The sequence below is a fragment of the Manis javanica genome, chromosome 17 (assembly GCF_040802235.1).
Source record: "Manis javanica isolate MJ-LG chromosome 17, MJ_LKY, whole genome shotgun sequence".
Classification (NCBI taxonomy): domain Eukaryota; kingdom Metazoa; phylum Chordata; class Mammalia; order Pholidota; family Manidae; genus Manis; species Manis javanica.
Window position 1 is genome coordinate 16,887,328 of NC_133172.1, and position 22,752 is coordinate 16,910,079.

Genomic DNA, 22,752 nt, shown 5'->3' on the forward strand with positions numbered 1-22,752 from the left:
CCTTTCAGAGGAAGTACCATCCAGTTGTCCCTCCCTGAGGAACCCCAAAAACATAGGTGGTGTGGCCACAAGCTGGCTTGTATTTTCAATAGATAACTGTGATTCTGAATCATGATGAAAAAAATTCTACTCAAAAAGAGGAAGAACATAATTTATTCTCCTCTAGAAAATTAGCCTTTTATCAGAATGTCAATCTAACGACTGATTGCTACTCTTAATGTCCCTCAGAAATGTAATTTTGCTGTAAGAGCCAACAGATGCATACTACATATAGTGGTGAAACAAAAATAATGCAATCCACATAAAAAATGCCAATGGATTTGTTTTCCCTAGAATTAGACATATTGAGTCAAAAATCCATATGAAAAAATAACAAAGAATAATTTTAAAACAAAACAAAAAGAAGTGTAATAAAAAGGGAACACACTAAAATGCTTCAATAGTTAAAATGTATGACAGTGATGACTAAATTTTCAGTGAACATACTGTTGATAACAATATTGTGTGTATGCATGTGTATTTAAATAAATTTGTAAGTATAAAATTTTAGTAGGAGCTATAATCCTTTCATGAGGAATTCAGTAAAGAATAATTAAGGGAAGAGACCTAGAAAGAAAGAAAAGTAAGTTATAATGATTGGTATGAGCACTGAATTTTTTTAAAACTCTATGACTAATATTAATACACTGTATTAAAATGTGAGGATTAGGGCTACATAACATAACTTACATGGTATTTGCTCTAAAATATAGAAATACTATAACAAAAGATTGCTAAGAAGACTTCTGTTTCTTACTGTGGTGGAGAAGCTGGTATTAGACTACCGCACCAAAAACAACTAAAAAGGTTAATTAAAATAAAAACTGTTTGATGACACTAATGAACAACCAAAGCAGCCAAGACTAGACAACCAAAGTCCTAGAGAGAAAGCAAACGTTGAATTTAGCCAATACTCTGCATGGAATTCCTCCCGAGATATCTGCTGGCTCTTAAACTGAGCACCTATTATGACCAACAAATTAAACAAAAAGTAACTTCTAAAAGGCTAAAGATCTGAATAGAGATTTTGGCAGTGTTATACCGTGCTGGGGAGAAACTGGACCAGATCTTCCTCAAAGAGGAATGGTCCTGATAATCATCCCATACTTTCAGTTGAGAATCCAAAAGGGCTATACTCAGGACTAAGAACAGTAACAGATTATTCTTGAACAGATGAAGGTGATCACCCCATACTCTATATACCTACCAGGGGCAAATTAAGTCATCTTTGAAGAAAAACAACATATTATTCAGAAACAGTATCATTCAGAGCCCTATAACTTTCTAAACATAATGTCCAGAATCTAATTATAAATAATCAGGTATAATTAAACAAGAGAAAAATTATTAAAAGTCAAGGGTTAAAACACACAACAGAAATAGACCCAAGCTATTCCAAAACTGTTTAATATTTGAAGAAAACATACAAGATGAATTTAACCAGAGAAAACAAAATTCATTAAAAATATCCAAACAGAAATCTTGTAACTGAAAAATACAATAACTGAAACTAAGAATTTAAGAGACAGTTTTAACAGATTAGACAGCAGAAGAGAAGATCAGAGAAATGGGATTATAGAAGATAATCAAGGTTGAAGCAGAGGAATAAAGCAGAGTAAGAAAAAAACATCAAAGAATATAAGAGATAAACAGGACAATTCAAAAATGTGTAACAGATGTGTAACCTAAATCCCAGTAAAAGAGAAGGGAAAAAGTGGGAAAGAAACAATATTTGACTGCATAATGACATTTTCCAAAACTGACAAAAGACATCAAGTCGAAAAATTTTTTTAAATCCCTAAAAACTTCAAACAGAATACATATACCACAATATAAAACTAGGCACATCACAGTATATCTGTGAAAACAAAAAATAAAACAAATCTAACAGCAGTCTTAGGTGAAAAAACCCTCCAAAACAATACCTCCAAAGGAGTCACAACATTACAAATTGCTACTCAACGTAAATGACAGAAACCAGAAGACAAGAAGACATCTGCTAAAATAACTGCCAACCCAGAATTCCGTACCCAACAAAATGAAGACAAAATTCCATACCCTTTAAAAATGACAAAATAAAGATATTTTCAAATAAAACCTAAGAGAATTCACTGCCAGCAGTCACAATAAAAGAAATACTAAAGAAGGTTCTTTAAAATACCAATGCCGAAAAGATGGCAGCGTGAGAGGAGAGACAGAGGCTTCCTCCTAAAACTGGATACAATTAGAAATTTTAATTGGCGCCACTAATCCTGAGACAGCAACAGGAAAGAGGACACGTCAGACTGTACATGCCTGGAGAAAAGAGCAGACCTCACGGAACAGGGTAATGTACCAGAGCTGTGGCTCCGTGGGACTCGAGACCCTCCCCCACCCCAGCTCACTGGTGGGAGGAAGAGAAATGGAGCAGGGAGGGAGTGGAAGGCTTGGGACTGCTGAATACCTAGCTCCGGAGATCTGCGCTGGGAGCACAAACCTACATTTCATGGTGCTTTCATGAGACTCGCATGACTACCGGGTTGGAAAGTTAATACAGGCAGAGTTCCTGGGGAGACTGGGATCTCGGCTGCTTGTAGAAAGCAGGGATCCATATCTGGCTGCTCTGCGACAGAAACTTATACGTGTGTGCCCAGCCCACTGGCTCAGGCAGTGGAGACAGGCACAGGAGCCAGGAGGTGGAGAACAGCTCTTTCCTACCCCCAGTACTGCTCCCTGTGATGCCTGACATTGCTTCAGGGCCTCAGCAGCTCCAGAATAGAGCTTTTGGACACTACAGGATGCCATATACAAACATAAACTGCCAAAGGAACCTTGTCCAGAGTAAAATTGTTAATACAACTCTGGAGAAAGATTTAAATGATATGGACCTTATGACTTTTCCTGAAAGGGAGTTCCAAATAAAAATCATCAACATCCTAATGGAGGTACGGAAAGACATCCAAGAACTCAGGAATGAATTCAGGTAAGAGATCCAGTCATTAAAGAATACAATGGAGGGTATTAAAAGCAGGTTGGATATGGTGGAGGAGACAATAAATGAAATAGAAACTAGAGAAGAGGAATACAAAGAAGCTGAGGCACAGAGAGAAAAAAGGATCTCTAAAAATGAAAGAATATTGAGAGAACTGTGTGACCAATCCAAGCGGAAGAATATTTGCATTATAGGGATACCAGAAGAAGAAGAGAGAGAAAAAGGGATAGAAAGTGTCTTTGAGGAGGTAGTTGCTGAAAACTCCCCCAATCTGGGGAAGGAGATAGTCTCTCAGGCCATGGAGATCCACAGATCCCCCTACACAAGGGACCCAGGGAAGACAACACCAAGACACATAGTAATTAAAATGGAAAGATCAAGGATAAGGACAGACTTTTAAAAGCAGCCAGAGGCAGAAATAAGATCACATACAAAGGAAAGCCCATCAGACTAACAACAGACTTCTCAGCAGAAACCTTACAGGCCAGAAGGGAGTGTCATGATGTATTTAATTCCATGAAGCAGAAGGGCCTGGAACCAAGATTACTTTATCTGGGAAGATTATCATTTAAATTTGAAGGGGGGATTTAACAATTTCCAGATAAGCAAAAGATGAGAGAGTTTACCTCCCACAAACCATCTCTGCAGTCTATTTTGGAGGGACTGCTATAAATGGAAGTGTTCCTAGGGTTGGATAGCTGTCACCAGAGGTAGTAAAATCATGGTAGGGAGGGTGGAGCAGCTGATAGTGAGGCAAATGCAAAATTAAATTGACTATCCTCAAAGCCAACAAGGGATAGAGAAAAAGTATAGAATCTGATACCCAATATATAAAGAATGAAGGAGGACGAAAAAGGAGGAGAAATAAAAAAGAACCTTTAGATTGTATTTGTAATAGCATACTAAGTGAGTTAAGTTAGACTCTTAGATAGTAAGGAAAGTAACATAGAACCTTTGGTAACCATGAATCTAAAGCCTGAAATGGCAATATGTACGTACCTATTGATAATCACCCTAAATGTAAATGGACTGAAGGCACCAATCAAAAGACATAGAGTCACTGAATGGATAAAAAAACAAGATCCATCTATATGCTGCTTACAAGAGACTCACCTCAAACCCAAAGACATGCACAGACTAAAAGTCAAGGGATGGAAAAAGATATTTCATGCAAACAACAGGGAGAAAAAAGCAGGTGTTGCAGTACTAGTACCAGACCAAACAGACTTCAAAATAAAGAAAGTAACAAGAGATAAAGAAGGACATTACATAATGATAAAGGCATCAGTCCAACAAGAGGATATAATCATTGTAAATATATATGCACCCAACACAGGAGCACCAGCATATGTGAAACAAATACTAACAAAACTAAAGGAGGAAACAGACTGCAATGCATTCATTTTAGGAGACTTCAACACACCATTCACTCTAAAGGACAGATCCACCAGACAGAAAATAAGTAAGGACACAGAGGCAGTGAACAACACACTAGAACAGATGGACCTAATAGACATCCACAGAACTCTACACAAGCAACAGGATACACATTCTTCTCAAGTGCACATGGAACATTCTCCAGAATAGACCACATACGAGGCCACAAAAAGAGCCTCAGTAAATTCAAAAAGACTGAAATCCTACCAACCAACTTTTCAGACCACAAAGATATAAAACTAGAAATAAATTGTACCAAGAAAGCAAAAAGGCTCACAAACATGGCTCACACATGGAGGCTTAACAGCATGCTTCTAAATAGTCAATGGATCAATGACCAAATTAAAATGGAGATCCAGCAATATATGGAAATAAATGACAACAACAACACAAAGCCCCAACTTCTGTGGGATGCAGCGAAAGCAGTCTTAAGAGGAAAATATATAGCAATCCAGGCATATTTATTTAAAGAAGGAAGAACAAACCCAAATGAATAGTCTAACATCACAGTTATCAAAATTGGAAAAAGAACAAATGAGGCCTAAATTCAGCAAAAGGAGGGACATAATAAAGATCAGAGAAGAAATAAACAAAATTGAGAAGAATAAAACAATAGAAAAAAATCAATGAAACCAAGAGCTGATTCTTTGAGAAAATAAACAAAATAGATAAGCCTCTAGGCAGACTTATTAAGAGAAAAAGAAAATCAACGCACATCAACAGAATCAGAAATGAGAAAGGAAACATCACAACAGACCCAACAGAAATACAAAGAATTATTAGAGACTACTATGAAAACCTATATGCTAAGAAGCTGGAAAACCTAGAAGAAATGGACAACTTCCCAGAAAAAGACAACCTTCCAAGACTGACCAAGGAAGAAACAAAAAATCTAAACAAACCAATCACCAGCAAAGATATTGAAGCGGTAATCAAAAAACTACCCAAGAACACAACCCTTGGGTCAGATGGATTTACCTCAGAATTTTATCAGACATACAGAGAAGATATAATACCCATTCTCCTTAAAGTTTTCCAAAAAATAGAAGAGGAGGGAATACTCCCAAACTCATTCTATGAAGCCAACATCACCCTAATACCAAAACAAGGCAAAGACCCCACCAAATAAGAAAATTACAGACCAATATCCCTGGTGAACGTAGATGCAAAACTACTCAATAAAATATTAGCAAACCGAATTCAAAAATATATCAAAAGGATCATACACCACGACCAAGTGGGATTCATCCCAGGAATGCAAGGATAGTACAACATTCGAAAATCCATCAACATCATCCAAGAACGACAAAATCCACATGATCATCTCCATAGATGTTGAAAAGGCATTCGACAAAATTCAGCATTCATTCATGATAAAAACTCTCAACAAAATGGGTATAGAGGGTAAGTACCTCAACATAATAAAGGCCATATATGATAAACCCACAGCCAACATCATACTTAACAGCGAGAAGCTGAAAGCTTTTCCTTTAAGATCGGGAACAAGACAGGGAAGCCCACTCTCCCCAGTGTTATTCAACATAGTACTGGAGGTCCTAGCCACGGCAATTAGACAAAACAAAGAAATACAAGGAATCCAGATTGGTAAAGCAGAATTTAAACTGTCACTATTTGCAGATGACATGATATTATACACAAAAATCCCTTAAGACTCCACTCCAAAACTACTAGAACTGATATCGGAATACAGCAAAGTTGCAGGATACAAAATTAACACACAGAAATCTGTGGCTTTCCTATACACTAACAATGAGCCAATAGAAAGAGAAGTCAGGAAAACAAATCCATTCACAATCACAATTGCATCAAAAAGAATAAAATACCTAGGAATAAACCTAACCAAAGTGAAAGACCTATGCCCTGAAAACTATAAGACACTCTTAAGAGAAATTAAAGAGGGCACTAACAAATGGAAACTCATCCCATGCTCTTGGCTAGGAAGAATTAATATCGTCAAAATGGCCATCCTGCCCAAAGCAATATACATGTTTGAAGCAATCCCTATCAAATTACCAACAACATTCTTCAACGAACTGGAACAAATAGTTCAAAAGTTCATATGGAAACACCAAAGACCCGAATAGCCAAAGCAATCCTGAGAAAGAAGAATAAAGTGGCGGGGATCTCACTCCCCAACTTCAAGCTCTCCTACAAAGCCACAGTAATCAAGACAATTTGGTACTGGCACAAGAACAGAGCCACAGACCAGTGTAACAGATTAGAGACTCCAGACATTAACCCAAACATATATGGTCAATTAATATTCGATAAAGGAGCCATGGACATACAATGGGGAAATGATAGTCTCTTCAACAGATGGTGCTGGCAGAACTGGACAGCTACATGTAAGAGAATGAGACTGGATCACTGTTTAACCCCATACACAAAAGTAAATTCAAAATGGATCAAAGACCTGAATGTAAGTCATGAAACCATAAAACTCTTAGAAAAAAACATAGGCAAAAAATCTCTTGGACATAAACATGAGTGACTTCTTCATGAATATATCTCCCCAGGCAAGGAAAACAAAAGCAAAAATGAACAAGTGGGACTATATCAAGCTGAAAAGCTTCTGTACAGCAAAGGACACCATCAATAGAACAAAAAGGTACCCTACAGTATGGGAGAATATATCCGTAAATGACAGATCCGATAAAGGCTTGACATCCAAAATATATAAAGAGCTCATGCACCACAGCAAACAAAAAGCAAATAATCCATTTAAAAAATGGGCAGAGAAGCCCAACCGACAGTTCTCCAAGGAAGAAATTCAGATGGCCAACAGAAACATGAAAAGATGCTCCACATCGCTACTTATCAGAGAAATGCAAATTAAAACCACAATGAGATAATTACCTCACACCAGTAAGGATGGCTAACATCCAAAAGACAAACAACAACAAATGTTGGTGAGGTTGTGGAGAAAGGGGAACCCTCCTACACTGCTGGTGGGAATGTAAATTAGTTCAACCATTGTGGAAAGCAATATGGAGGTTCCTCGAAATCCTCAAAATAGACTTGCCATTTGACCCAGGAATTCCACTTCTAGGAATTTACCCTAAGGATGCAGCACTCCAGTTTGAAAAAGACAGATGCACCCCTATGTTTATCGCAGCACTATTTACAATAGCCAAGAAATGGAAGCAACCTAAGTGTCCATCAGTAGATGAATGGATAAAGAAGATGTGGTACATATACACAATGGAATATTATTCAGCCACAAGAAAACAAATCCTACCATTTGCAACAACATGGATGGAGCTAGAGGGTATTATGCTCAGTGAAATAATCCAAGCAGAGAAAGACAAATACCAAATGATTTCACTCATCTGTGGAGTATAAGAACAAAAGAAAAACTGAAGGAACAAAACAGCAGCAGAATCACAGAACCCAAGAATGGACTAACAGTTACCAAAGGGAAAGAGACTGGGGAGAATGGGAGTGTATGGAGGGATAAGGGTGGGGAAGAAGAAAGGGGGTATTATTATTAGCATGTATAATGCGGGGGGTGGGGGAAAGGGGAGGGCTTTGCAACACAGAGAAGACAAGTAGTGATTCTACAACATCTTACTCTGCTGATGGACAGTGACTGTAATGGGGTTTGTGGGGGGGACTTGGGGTAGGGGAGAGCCTAGTTAACATGATGTTCTTCATGTAATTGTAGATTAATGATAACAAAATTAAAAAAAAAATTTTTTTAAATACCAATGCTATTTTTCAATGAACTAGAACAAATAATCCTAAAATTTATATGGAAACACAGAAGACCCAAATAGCCAAAGCAATCCTGAGAAAGAAGAACAAGGCTTGGGGTGTCATGTTCCCTGACTTCAAGCTATACTACAAAGCTACAGTAATCAAAACAGCATGGTACTGGCACAAGAACAACCATATCAATGGAACAGAATAGAGGGCCCAGACAGAAACCTGTGCATATATATGGTCAATTAACATATGCCAAAAGAGCCATGAATATACAAAGGGAAAAGACAGCCTTTTCAGTAACTGGTGTTGGGAAAACTGGACAGTTACATGCAGGAGCATGAGACTGGATTACTAATTCCAAACACAAAAATTAACTTTAAATGGATCAAAGACTTAAATGTAAGTCATAAAACCATAATAATCTTAGAAAACATAGGCAAAAATCTCTTGAATATATGCACGAGCAATTTCTTTCTGGACATGTCCCCCTGGACAAGGGAAATAAAAGCAAAAATAAACAAGGGGGACTACATTAAACTAAAAAGCTTCTGTAACCAAAGGACACCATCAACAACACAAAAAGGCAACCTACAATATGAGAAAATATATTCACAAATGATTTTTCCGATGAGGTCTTAACATCCAAATATATAAAGAACTCATATGATATAACAATACCTTTTAAATAACCTGATTTAAAAATGTGCAGAGGACCTAAATGGACATTTTTCCAAAAAAGGACTACAGATGGCCAACAGGTACATGAAAAGATGCTCTGCATCACTAATCATCAAGGAAATGCAAGTCAAAACTACAGTGAGGTATTACCTCACATCAGTTAGAACAGCCACTATCCAAAAGACAAGAAGTGTTGGTGAGGATGTGGAGAAATGGGAACACTCCTACCCTGCTGGTGGGAATATAAATTGGTGTAGCCACTATGGAAAGCACTATGGAGGTTCCTCAAAATACTAAAGTTAGAAATACTGGACAACCCAGTAATTCCACTTGTAGGAATTTACCTGAAGAAAACAACTCTGATTCAAAAAGATATATGCACCCCTAAATTTACTGTGTCATGAACCTGATTAATCCAAAAGAGGCAGGAGCGGGGAAACAAAGGAAAACACATTGAACAAAGAAAAAATTAGGAAGACAGATTTAAGCCTGAATATGTAAGAAAATTACTTAAATGTAGATGAATAAAATGTGTCAACTAAAGAAAAAGATGCTTCTTATCCACACTTGCGAAACAGGCAGTGTGAGGAGTCCAAGGGGGGTAAAAAGGATATCCACTCTTGGGGGCAGCCCTGTGCAGGTTGTTGAAGTCCAATCAAGGTGAGGAGACTATCCAGAAGGGAACACCCAGCATGCACTGGGCAATCTACCATGAATCTAACATCTCTCTGCCTCCCACCACTACTCTCTTAATCAATCTTCATCTTCAATAGGGATGAAATAAATAGCCTCCTAACTGGTCTTCCTTCTACCCATTTTGCCCCTATTCAATCTATTCTCCATAGAGTGATAATTATAAGACTCATTTCGCTCTCCTGCTCAAAAATCTACAACAGCTTTCCATCACATTTAAAATAAAAGTCACAAGACTGCCCCTATGATATATAAAGCTTTACATGATCTAGCCCTTGCCTTTCATATTTCACCTTGTTACTCTACTTGTCATTTAGCTTTTGAATAATCATCTGACCTTCTTGCTGTTCCTCAAACATACAAATCTTCCATTTCCCAACCCAAGGCCTCTGCATCTGCTGTTCTCTATAGAAACAGCTCTTGCTTTAGATATTCATAGTCTGAGCTATTTTCTCATGTCTCCACTCAAATATCACCTCCTCAAAAGACCTTGACCACCTCAAACAAATCTGTCTACACCCACCTATTTCCTTGCTCTTCTCACTTTTGTTAATAATACTGTCACTACCTAATATTTATTCATTTACTTGTTTGCTTAATGCCTTTATTCCTATTAAAATGTAAGCAACATGACTGCTGGAACCCACCACTCTTGTTCACAATTATTCCACTGGTGTCTAGCACAGTGCTTTATTCAGACTAGGAAATCAAGTATATTCTGAATAAGTGAATGAGTATATTTTTAGTCAATGAAAGATATATATATACAAGATATATAAATCAAAATAGAAGCTGGTAAGAAACTGGATCCTATATAGATACATATTGCTATGGACTGAATCGTGTCCCTCCAAAATTATATGTTGAAGCCCTAACCTCCCAGGTGAATGTATTTGGAGAGAATGCTTTTAGGAGGTAATTAAGGTTAAATGAAGTCATATGGGTGAGTCCTAATCCAATAGGATTGGTGGCCTTTTAAGAGGTAGAGAGAGAGTTCTCCCTCTTTCCTGCGCAGGGACAGTGTGAGGAGGGGGCCATCTGCAAGCCAGGATGAGCCGTCCTCAGAACCCAAAACTGTTAATCTTGGACTTCTAGCCTCCAGAAATGCAAGAAAATAAATTTTATTGTTTAAGTCACTCAGTCTGTTATTTTGCTATGGCAGCTGGAGCTAATACAGATTTAGGTATAGATTATAGTCACTGATGAAGAAAAAGAGCAGCCCCTCTCTTTGTTCAAGTATTTTACCCATCACCCACAATGGGACATTTTTGTTTACTGTTTATTTTGAACCAGTTGTGGATTCACAGAAGGTTGCAAAGCACAGGAACATCTCATGCACCCTTTGCCCTGCCTCTCTCAACATTAACATCTTACACAACTACAGTATAATATTCAAACTGAGAATTTGATGTACAATCCAGAGCTTATTTAAGATTCCATCAATTATTCATGCCCTTGTATGTGTATATCTACATAGTTTTAAACAACTTTATCATGTTTAGCCCTGCATAACCACCACAACAATCAAAGAAACTTAACTACATTATAACCATATGGCCCCCCTGTGTTACTTATTTATATCCCTAATCATCTCCTCCCCTCCCCACATCCCTAAGCCCTGGAAACCACAAATTCATTTTCCATCTCTATTATTTTGTCATTTTATAAATATTACATAATTAGAATCGTGTTATGTAACCTTTTATGATTGGTTTTTCTTAGCATAATTTCCTTGAGGTTCATCCAAGTTATGTGTATTGACAGTTTATTCATTTTTGTTGTTGGAATATTATTCCATGGTATGAATGTAACTTTTACCACTTTAAACTGGGTTATCTTTATTGTGTTGAGTTTAGTGTATATACCAGATACAGATTCTTTGTCAGGTATGTTTTACTTCTATTTTCTCTCAGTCTGTGACTTACCTATTCATTTTTATTGGTATATTTTGATGAGACAAAGTTTTTAATTTGAATAAAGTCTGACTTTTTTTATTTTTAGTTACTGTTTTTACCCAAGAAATGCTTGCTTACTACCAAGTCATTCCCGTTTTCCTCTAAAAGCTTTACATTGAGCTTTTCTATTTTTTTAACAAATTTATATTTAATTTTCTAATTTTATTTTTTACATTTATTTGTTATATTAGGCTTTTTATATTTCTTATGTTTAGTTTTTATATTTAGGTCTAAAATTCATCTCAAATTAATTTTGGTATAACACAGGGGTTGAGATTTTTTTCCAGTTATTCCAGCACCATTTGCTTAGAAGTCTCCTTTCCCCATTGAAATGCTTTGGTACCTTTGCCAACATATTAATGACCCTTTACGAGTACATAAGGTCTACATACAAGTATATAAGGTCTCTATTTTCTTCTGTTTGTTCATCCTTATCCAATGCCACAATGTCTTGTTTATTGTAGTTTTATAATAAATCTTGAAGTATCCTGAAGTCATATAGTCTAAGTCCTATAATCTGTTCCTTTTTCAAGACTGTTTTAGACATGCAAGTCCACTGCTTTTCCATATAAGTTTTAGAATTGGCTTAATTTTTACAAAAAAAAAGCATTCCTAGGATTATGATTGGAATTGTGTTCAATCTATAAAACTGACATTTCTACAACAGTAAGGATTCCATCCCCCAAATGGTATCTCTCTATTTATTCAGGTCTTCTTTAATTTCTCTTAGCAATGTTCCAGGGTACTTAGTGTAGAGGTCTTGCATGTTTTGTGGAATTTATTCCTTAGTATTTTGGGTTTTTTGACATTATTGTACTTAATTTTCTTAAGTGACTTAATTTATTTTAACTTTAAATTTTCAATTTTTTCACTCCTAATATACAAAAAACACAATTGATTTTTGTATATTAACCTTATATCCTGTGATCTTATTGTGATCTTCACTTTAGAGTAGTTTTTGTTCAGATTCCTTAGGATTTTCTATGTATACAATCATGCTATCGCCAAGTAATTTTACTGCTTTATGGTCTTTATGCCTCTTATTTTTTTTAATTGCCTTATTGGAATGCTAGGGACCTTCAATTCAATGTTAAATATATATGGGGAGAGTGGCTTATCCTTGTCTTGTTCCCAATCTTAGGGAGAAATTCTTCAAACAGGTATGATAAAGTTTATGATACAGTATTTTTTTTTTAGCAGATGTCCTATATCAGGTTGAGGAAGTTCCCTTCAATTTCTAGTTTCCTGAGAGTTTTTAGCATAACTGGATGTCGAATTTTGTCATATGCTATTTTTACTTCTATGGGGACAATAATGGTTTCTCTCATTTCTGGTAATATGGTGCATTACACTGATTAATTTTTGAACATTACACCACACTGGCATTCCTGGGATAAACCCTACTTATCATTTTTATATATTTCTGTATTTGATTCAGTAATATTTTATTAAGGATTTTACATCTATGTTCATGAAGGAAATGAGTCTATAATTTTTTTTCCCTTTGGTAGTTTCTTTGTCAGGTCATAGTGTAAGAGTTATGTTAGTCTCATAAAATGAGGTGGAAGATGTTCTTTCCTTTTCTGAAGGAATTTATGTAACATTGCTGCTATTACTTTCTGAAATGCTTAATAGAATTCACCAGTGAAACCATGTGGGATTGACATTTTCTTGTGGGAAGATTTCTGATAATGAATTCAATTACTTTAACTCATATAAGGTTATTCATATTTTCTTTTTTATCTTGGGCCAGTTCTATAAGTTGTATTTTCCAAGGAGTTTTTCCATTTCATTTAAATTGTCAAACTTACTGGGATGAAATTATTCACAGTAATCTCTTATTCTCGTAATGGCTTTAGGATGTGAAGTAAAAACCCCTCTTTCATTCCTAGCACTAGTAATTTCTGTTGTCCTTTTTTTCTTGATTAGTCAAGCTAGGTATTACCAAGTTATTTGATCTTTTCAATCAACTTTGGCTTTATTAATTTTCTCAACTTCTTTTTCTATTCTGTTGATTTCAGCTCTTATATTTACTATCATTTTTTTCTTATAATAAGAATAGTTCTTTCCTATGAAATGGGAGAGAAAGCTGAGAGATGAGAAGCAGAATAATAACTGAGGGCAACAGGAAGCCCCTTTGCTAGTCCAAGCTTAGAAGACTTTAATTTGCTTCCCAGGTCTCAGGCCTTTCCTCCACAGGCCATGGGCTTTTGAAGAGATCCCCAGTATGTTAAGGGTGTGACTCTACCCTAGCAGGCTGGACTATTCACATGCCTGCTCAGCCCTCACTCACCAGGGTATTGTCTTCTTGTCCCTTCCCTCACAACCATCCAGGGCTCCTTCCCTTCATCCAATAGGGTAATCACATCTGGCTTAGAAATGGAAGGTCCTGCTTCAAAGATAATGTGAAATGACATTATAAGACCAAAAATCACTAAGATCAGATTTGCTTAAGTTCATAAGAAATTTAGGTTAAATTGGGCTTCATAAAGCCTCAGAGCAAAGAAATGCAAAGGAGTTGAAGAATACTCATTAGGGTAACCTTGGGATCACAAGGAATAGATACCAGATGGTTAAGAACAGGCCCTAATGTAATTTAAACTCATACAAGCTCTGTTAAGAGGCAGTCTTGTGTAGTAGCTGAGGACACAGAATCTGGATCCAGACCGCAGGGTTTAAATCCTGCCTTTGTTGTTGTGTTACCTCAGCAAATTATTAACCTCTTGGGCCTAAATTTTCTCATCTCAACTGAAGATAATAACAGTATATTTCTCATAGAGTTGTTGTGGGGATTAAGGACACAATGTACAATACTCAGAATACTACCTAAGCACAAATATATACAGTTATATGTATACATATATACACATAATATATGTGTGTATTAGCTATTAATTTTTATTGTCATCAGTCTGCTGAGAGGAGAATAAGAGGCTAAGACATCCTGCAGATTCATCCAATTATTAATAGCAAAGTTCTTAGATTTAACTTTCACCCAAAAAGCAAGTAGAACTAATATGTCTATTATAGGAAATAGGATGCATTTATTTGAGTTTTAAATGAACCTTGTGGATCCATCTCATACTATGTCAGTTTCACAGGCTGTCTGGTTTTTAGAGACCCTTGTGTCTAAGTATCTTCCTTGCAGGTGCATTACAAATGAGGGTTAGGCATCTACACCAATTCTGAGCTCAAATACAACATGTAGTCTGGTATCTTGGGCAATGCTTCTTTTGTAAGCAACCCAGAATTCAAACCCAGCACCATGGACACTAAGGAGCAAGGAAATTACAGAGCCTAGAGAAAGCCTGAAGGGCATAGCAGGATGGGAGTGATGAAGCGTTAAATGGAGGGGCCTATTTCCACTCAAACAAAGCCTAAATCATTCCGTGGGAACAGAGAGAAAAGGTTATCTAGTTTCTCAAACATAGTCCTGTACTGACAGAAAAGAAAGGCAATATAATTTGGGATATATAGCCTTACCCAGTGAGATGAAGTTGTTATAATTCTCCCACATCACATCCCTATATAAGTCCCTCTGAGCTGAGTCCAGGAATTCCCATTCCTCCTGTGAGAAGTCTATGGCCACATCCCTGAATGTCACTGAACCCTGAAAAAATAAAATTCATGTATTACTTGTGAAAATAAATGAAATATTTTTAAAATGGAAAGACAGGAGGTTGAGGATTACATTGCAGAATGGGGCCGCACAGCAAGCAAAGAGGGTAGGGCTGAACATGCTATGCACAGGGTACAGAAAGAAAACCACTGTCACTGAAGCAGACTATCGTCCTGTAGCTGCACATAAGATTAAATTTTTATCCAAATATCTGGAAATGAATAAACTAACCAAAAAAATGTCCTGGCTAAATGAAACAGTGTACTAAGCCTTCTGCAAACTATGTAACTCCACCACAAATTCTTAAAAAATATGAAATCTTCTACCTTCTTTTTCCTTTGTTCTTTTAGTCTTCTGTTGAACACAGACAAAAGCTCTACCTTCTTCTCCCTCTTTTAAGATTGATAAAAATTTCTCCCAAATATACTACAAATCTCTAAAAAAACAGGCAACTTCATCATAAAGTCGTTTTATTATAAATGTTTATGTTCATCAAAATGTTTATAATGCATCCAATGTTTGTAATGTTTAGACATAGTGTTCCAATATTTATATACAATGTTATAACCAATTCTTTAGTAAACTTTTTAAAATTTGCTAAATGATAGTCCATACTTTGAATATATTAGACTCAATCTTTTTTTTCCAATTTAGATGCTTTAATTCAATACAATCTCAAAAATTTCCTCAACTCTTATAATCTACATTCTGTACTACTTATGTGTCTTGATGGCATTTTTACTCTTTATCATCCACTGCTCCTTACTGAACACCTTTCCTCGTGCCGGAGTTAGGGGATACTGAATCATGACGTGTCACTCTGAACCAGTGGGTTTTCAAAGAAGAGTGATTTTACCCCCCAGAAGACATTGGCCAATTCTGGGTATGACAGAGGTGGGGTGTGTGTGTGTGTGTGTGTGTATATATGTGTGTTACAGGCATCTAATTGGTAGAGGCCGGAATAGATGATGACAGACATACTACAGTGCAGATAGCACCCCACAGTAAAAGATTCTTTGCCTCAAAATACTAATAGTTCCAAAGTTGAGAAACCCTGCTCTTAACAAGCACATCCTGCCGAACTACACAATGGACTTTACTCCTGGTATTCTTCTCTCAGGGTTTCCTGGAGATGATCCAGGGTACTGAGTGTAGAGGTCTTTCCCCAGAAGGAGAATTACAGGACACGTGGGTCCGTGCACTCACCGTATCTTCGGCTGCAGTATTTCCATTCTCTCTTTTATAGAACTTATTTTTCTCACTTGCTTTGTTTGTTTCTCCACAATTTTCTTCAATGCTTTTCCAACTTTTTTAAGAACTCATTTTACACCACACAAGAAGAAGGGCTACATGTGAAATGCACTAGAAAGTGAGTTTCCAACAAGAATAACAATGGCAGGAACAGCTCACACTCAGTATGATGCTCTGATGCCTTCTCCAGCACCAGCAGCTCCACAGAGTCACATCCCCTTTAATGAAACTTCATGAATTTTAAAACCTCTGCACATAGTTCTGATGATCTAGCAATTATATTTGGAGTATAATAAAATTCTTCCTGCACATTGTTTTTCATTAAAAAATGTTGCCTTCAACTATACAGTTTTGCTTATATAAAGTTATAAAAATAGGCAAAATTAATTTGTGGTGTTCAAAGTCAGGATAGTGGTTACTTTTGGACTGGGTGGGTAGGGATTGACTGAAAGGAGGGCATGGGAGGTGCTAGTAATTCTCTTTTCTGACCTGAATGCTGATAAAATGAAGGTACTCAATTTATGAATATTCATTCAGCCATAAGTTTATAATTTGTGTACTTTTTTCTCTATGTATTATATGCCATAGAAAGTTCAAAAACCTTTTAAATGTCAAATTGTATATTGGGGACATAAATTTTTCCTATGTAAAACTAGACCAAATATCACTGTATTCAGAGAAATAAACTTTCTCTTAAGTTTAAATATTAAAATCAAAAGCTGTTCCTCTGGAACATGTTAACAGTGGGGACATTCTCCAGAGAACGCCTGCCTCATTCTCAAGGCATTTCTTTTGTTCCCTTGAGGTTCTTCACAGAAAATTTTGTAGACAAGAGATGCTCCACATTAGTGAAAAAAAGGGAAGGGCACATACGGAGAACACTGGGCTATTACCTGTCTCCAGCCCTCATAGCAATGAGAGGAACTTCCTGGATGGGAGCTTGTTAAACAGGAAGTTTCAGGAATGAGTATGTACACATGTCCTAGAAATAGACAGTATTTCAAAAAGGAGAAAGAAACATCAACTTACATGGGCCATGGTTTCAAAACACAAGAACTGGTCAGTCCTTTTCAAGATTTCTCTGTTGGAGAACTCTAGTCCAGATAAGCCAAATCTGGAAGAAGAAAAAGCAGCCATGAAACCACATGTGCATCAGATGTCGCAAAATGACTTGTTAATATGAGCTCTCTTTTCGTTTCAATTCCTTGCTTCCAAACTATCTCTACCGCTATACCCACACTGATCCCACACCCTAACACACTGGAGGAGAGCATAGGGATTCTGAAGATATCCAACAAAGCGCTGAAGAAACGCAGGTGCACAATGAGGGACTTGGTGTAGAAGCCCAGCTAGTTCTGCATCTGGCAGTTCCCCATCTGGCAGAGTGGATCTGGTGCTGACACTGGATTCCTCCTACTTATCCTGAACAGCTTCTCCTCCCTCCAGTACAACTTTCCAGGCCTAAGAGAGGGCCATACCACCCCCCACAGAGCCTCTTTTGAGCCCATCTGAACTTCCTAAACACCAAGACTGCAAAGCACACAGATTAAGCCTGGCAGCTCCTGCCACTAAAAAGCCACACTAGCCTCTCTCCAGCCAAAACAACTCACTACTCTGTTTTCCAGTCATAACTGTTCATAACATGACATCCTTTGTGGCCCCACCCCCAACCCCTTTCAGTATCCAAGCTGGGGAGGAGATTCATGATGGCCGCAGCTAGGCAACAGCAAACATTCATTGAGAACTTTTATGTGTTAGGTGCATACACCACCTGTGGATCCTCAGCACTTCTCTGCAATGTAGTTCTTCCCTCCTTTCAGCAGTTGGCAAACTGATGCTCAGAGATCAAATCACTGACCCAAATTCACAATTATAAAATGGCAGAAGGCATCTTTTGACTTTGGTTTTGCCTCTGAAATCTAGATTTCTAGTTCACTGAGAAAAACCTGAGCAATGACAATTCACTACAAAAGAGTTATCACCTTTCAAAAGATACTAAACCTCACTACTAATTAAGGAGACGTGTGGTGAGCAATCAAATAACCCCACAAAATCTCTTTTTACAGTGATTAGGCTGGGAAATCTAAAAGACAGATGATGTCCCTTATTAGTAAGGTCATGGAGAAATGGACACTAGTTTGGTTCAGATTTACAACTATGTGAAGCAGCAGTTAAACCTTGTAACCCGGTAGAGCTTGTAAACCAGAAACTCCACTTCTGGGGCTAAAGGAACTATTATACATGCACATAAAGATGTTTGTAGAGGTATATTGACAGATATGGTTTATAATGGAAAGCAGCTGAAAATAATCTAATTGGGGAAATGAGTATAGTGCAGCTATACCATTAAAAATCATCAAATATTAAAGTAATGATGTCACTCTAATTTTGAGGAAATGAGTGAAGCCAGATTGTTAAAAAAAAAAAAAAAAAGTGTTAATTTAAGCTATTTTGACCTGGAAGAAAATCCCATGTATGCCTACAAGGACCAGCTAAAATGTTTACAGTGATAGCCAGTGACACTCACTACCATATTAAAGATAGAATGAACCTAAAGGACACAAATACTTAAATAACGTAAAGATTTTCCCAGTGCCAAGTTTTCTTCCAGCCTTCTATTGAACTGAGGGAAAAAAAGCTTAGCATACTCTAAAAAAATCAACTGTTGTTTTCCCTGAGTGACTTTCTTTTTTACTTCAGCCTCTAATTCATGAGCCCACTCTACTCTGATTTAATATGCACATGCATGTGGGAGTTTTATCTAAAAAGAATGGCAAAAGTCCCTGATAGATGACTTTAAGCATTGACAGCAGTGTCAAGTCTGTCATGACAAATGGGTCCATTTTGCTTCTGAGCCAATGCTTTGGGCTAAGATGCCCACGAACTCTCTGATGGCTGTTAGACCTTCTTGTTTTACTAGTCACACTTGGCATAAAAAAATCATTAAAATAAAAACTGCAGGGCATACATCTTACAGCGTAAGATCCATTTACCTCCAGAGACCCCATAGCTTCAGTATAATCTGGACATAACTTGACAATGCTTGCTGACATCAGAGTAACATCCCCTCCCTCTTTCATGATGGATTACTGAGTAAGGCAGGAAGGATCTTTTTTTAAGTTTACATAATGATGAGACTTGGCACACTGTTGTACTAATACAGGCTTTGCTGTCAAACTTCCAGGATATCTCAGCTCACTTAGTTATTAACTGTGTGATCTTGGACATACTACTTAACTTTTCAGGCTTAGTTTCCTTCTATATAATATGGTGATAATGATATATTGTATCTCGAAGGGTTGTTCTGACGATTAAATAAGACACTACAGATAAGGAAGCACTTAAAGTAGCAAATAAACATTTAATGAAAGTCAGCTGTATCACTAATGATGAAGAATGCCATGTACTCTTCTTTCCATAATTATTAAAGAAAATGTTCTTCTTAGTCTGTTTTCTTCCATAAAAAATTTGAGCTTCTTAGCTCTGCTCTTTCTTATAGGCTAACAATCAATTTCAAAGCTTCACTTGGATAAGAAGTTCCTCCTGATTAACAACTTACCAAGGGGCATATGTGGATGGATGAGGCAAACATGGCAAAATCCTCACAATTTTTGGATTTGGGTTTTGACAAAAATATGGAATACAGCATAACAGTAACAATTAATTTGCTGATAATATGTGTCAAGCATATCTGAGGACTTTACATATATTAATTCATCTATTGATAGCAATCCTATTTAGTAGGTTCCATCATTATCCTCTTATCATATTCCTACTCCACATGAAGGAACTGTGGCACAAAGGGATGAAATAAATTATCCTAAATTCGCCTAGCTCTAAGTGGCAAATTTAGGATTAGAACACTGGTAATTTAGCTCCCATAACCCATACTATTGTCACTATACTACACTGCATAAAACCACATAAATATGTGGCCTGAAACAACTCATGCTGTCAAAAACATCAAACCACTCCTCAAATTTCTAATGTCTTCCTTTCCTTTCCCTTGTTAACAAAGACCTCCCTGTTAAAAACCCTGTCACATCACCACTTCTTAAAAGCAGAAGATCTTCTCACCAATCTCCTATCTTTCCCTGCTTTTGAACTTAGGACAGTTAAGATCAAAGACTCCTACTGTATGATTCCAACTAAACAGGTAAGTGTCTCAACAAATCGTAGCCTAAAATAACGCTCTGCAGTTGACTACCATTCAGGTTTACTTGCAGAGCACTTAAATTATTAAAAAGCAGCAGCTCACAAGAGGAATTAAATGATTGCCAAATGTTTCTGTGAAGGCCCACGGGAGGGTGTAACCTCAACAACCCTATCATTCACTGAAAGAAAAGAAAGCAACAGGTCAATGGACTGGATATTTCCAGGGTTAAAGCCTACCTAACCAGCTAAAGATTACCTGGAACAAGCCTGTATAGTCGGACAAAATCAATTTTTTGACTCGAGCGAGACGAAATTCCACATGAATGCTTGGAATGCGATGGGTGGGGGGAGCTCTTTTGCAAAGGGTTGAGTTCCAACTGAAAGATTTTGAAGATCTAGGCAAGCGGGGAAAAATTCTGGAATGGTTGCTGTTTCTGAGATGAGATCTGGTGAGCCGGGGATTAATCGGAGACTGAGTGCTACCATGAAAGGAGGGTTGCCTAGCAATTGGGCATCCCCAGTAATAAATAAAAATAGCAAAGTGGGCCTGGCCATTGGTAAAAAGCTGCAATCTCTCAAAGAAGACGTTATGGCATTATACAATTGCTGCATGAATTGGGGAGAAATAATATTTTCTATTAACTTTGCAGCTGGTTTTCTCGGTCTCTTCTCTCACTGCCTGATTAATGGCAAGGCTGCTTTCTCTTCTCAATCTGAAGTGATTTTCACTTTCCCAGGAGAAGCAAATGTTCCCATGCCCGGAAAAATTAAAATTACATGTCATGGAACAAAGAGGAAACACAAACACATCTATCTGTGTATCTATCTATCTAGTCACTAGTTAATTTCTTCCTTTCTCTCCTTCCCAAAGATCAGCAGGATTGGGGAAGGAGACAGGAATCTTGAGATCTTGATCCCTTTTTTGGTGCTCAGCCCGGCCTGGCTAACTCCGGACACACCCCGCTCCCGCACTTGCTCCCACCATCCAACACACAGAACCCGAGGGAACAAACAAGGATCCTGGGAGAAAGCTGACCCTTCCCAGTATGAAAGAAAGGCCAGAATACAAAGGCCTGAACCTTAATCTGTCTCCGAGTTCACGGCAGTTTCCTTGGGAGGGAGCTCTGGTTAAGATGTGGTTCTGGGATTTGCAAATTGTTCTTCTGAAAACTGCGTCTTTTTTGTTGGGGGCCTTCACTCGGGGTTCATACGCTTAACTCGCAGCCATTCTGGGCCTCTGGATATGTGCGGCCCTGAAGCGGGAAGAGGAAACTTCAGGGTGCCCAACGCTCAGTCACAAACTCCAGTCACTGCAACCGGGTTCATTCAGAGGCCCGCACCGCCCCCGCGCCTCCCCCGGCTATCCCCGGCCACCCCCGCGCCCATTTCCTCAATGCACGCCACCAACTCACCTCTCGTAGCCGACACCAACGAGGAAGCCGGAAGGAACCCAGGCGTAGAGGCCTGTGGGAAATGTAGTCCGCAGTAGGAAGAGCCCCGTCACCGCCCCAATGGGCTTCGCGAGTGCGCAAGCGCGAGCGCTACTCCCCGAGTGCGCGCGGAGGCCTGTCGGGTTTGAAGGTGAGCTTCTCACCGGCGACTCGGGGGCTTCGGGAGACTGAACGAGGCGCGCCCTGTGAGGTCAGGTTTGTGTCTATCGCCGAGAAACCTGTAACAGTGCTTGGAAGTCTTGGAACCAGCAGAAGCCTAGTATACTTGCTAGGCGTACAGCAGGTGCTTGGTATATATACCCAAGCAGGATGTGGGTATTCATCAAGTACTCAATGAAAATATCCCCTAATCCCTGGCGGAACCTGGAGCAAGACCTTGACGCAAAAAAGTCGCTCTGCTTGCTCGGGCTCTTGCTCTCTCCCTCCCTTCTGGTATTTTTCTCTCTCCTTCCTGTGGTCGTGAACACACTGTTCTATAAAAGCTGTTCGGTTAAGGTGGTGGTTATAGAAGGCTCCCGTACCTACGGTTTCCCTTTCCCGGTGTCAACCAAGGTTGTGAACGTGCTGATCCTCCTGACATATCATCAGGTCAATGGTAGCCTGACACTGGGTAATTCAGCCTAGGCCATTCACCTCACTTCACCTCATCACATAGGCGTTTATCATCTAGCGTCATCACGAGAAGGGTGAGTACAGTAGAATCAGACATTTTGAGAGCGAGAGCGAGCACATTCACATAATTTATTACAGTATATTGTTATAATTGTTCTATTTTAT

The 22,752-nt window shown here is 38.1% G+C and overlaps 1 protein-coding gene across 5 annotated transcripts in view; it reads right to left on the reverse strand.

The window, feature by feature from the left end:
- ZFP14 (ZFP14 zinc finger protein) overlaps window positions 1–22,041 on the reverse strand; it is a 36,766-nt gene extending 14,725 nt beyond the window's left edge. The window contains exons 1-4 of one of the 5 annotated variants that reach the window (XM_037013843.2): window positions 21,937–22,041; window positions 17,399–17,483; window positions 14,983–15,109; window positions 13,793–13,888 (exon numbers count right to left, since the gene is read on the reverse strand). In XM_037013843.2, coding sequence (XP_036869738.1) covers window positions 13,793–13,888; window positions 14,983–15,109; window positions 17,399–17,407 — 232 coding nt within the window. In that variant the 5' untranslated portion in view covers window positions 17,408–17,483; window positions 21,937–22,041. Of the gene's footprint in view, window positions 1–13,792; window positions 13,892–14,982; window positions 15,110–17,398; window positions 17,484–20,780; window positions 21,555–21,603; window positions 21,868–21,936 lie in introns of those variants that run through there. The other 4 variants (XM_037013841.2, XM_073226261.1, XM_037013842.2 and 1 more) reach the window with 4 other exon arrangements.
- Window positions 22,042–22,752: the final 711 nt, after the last annotated feature.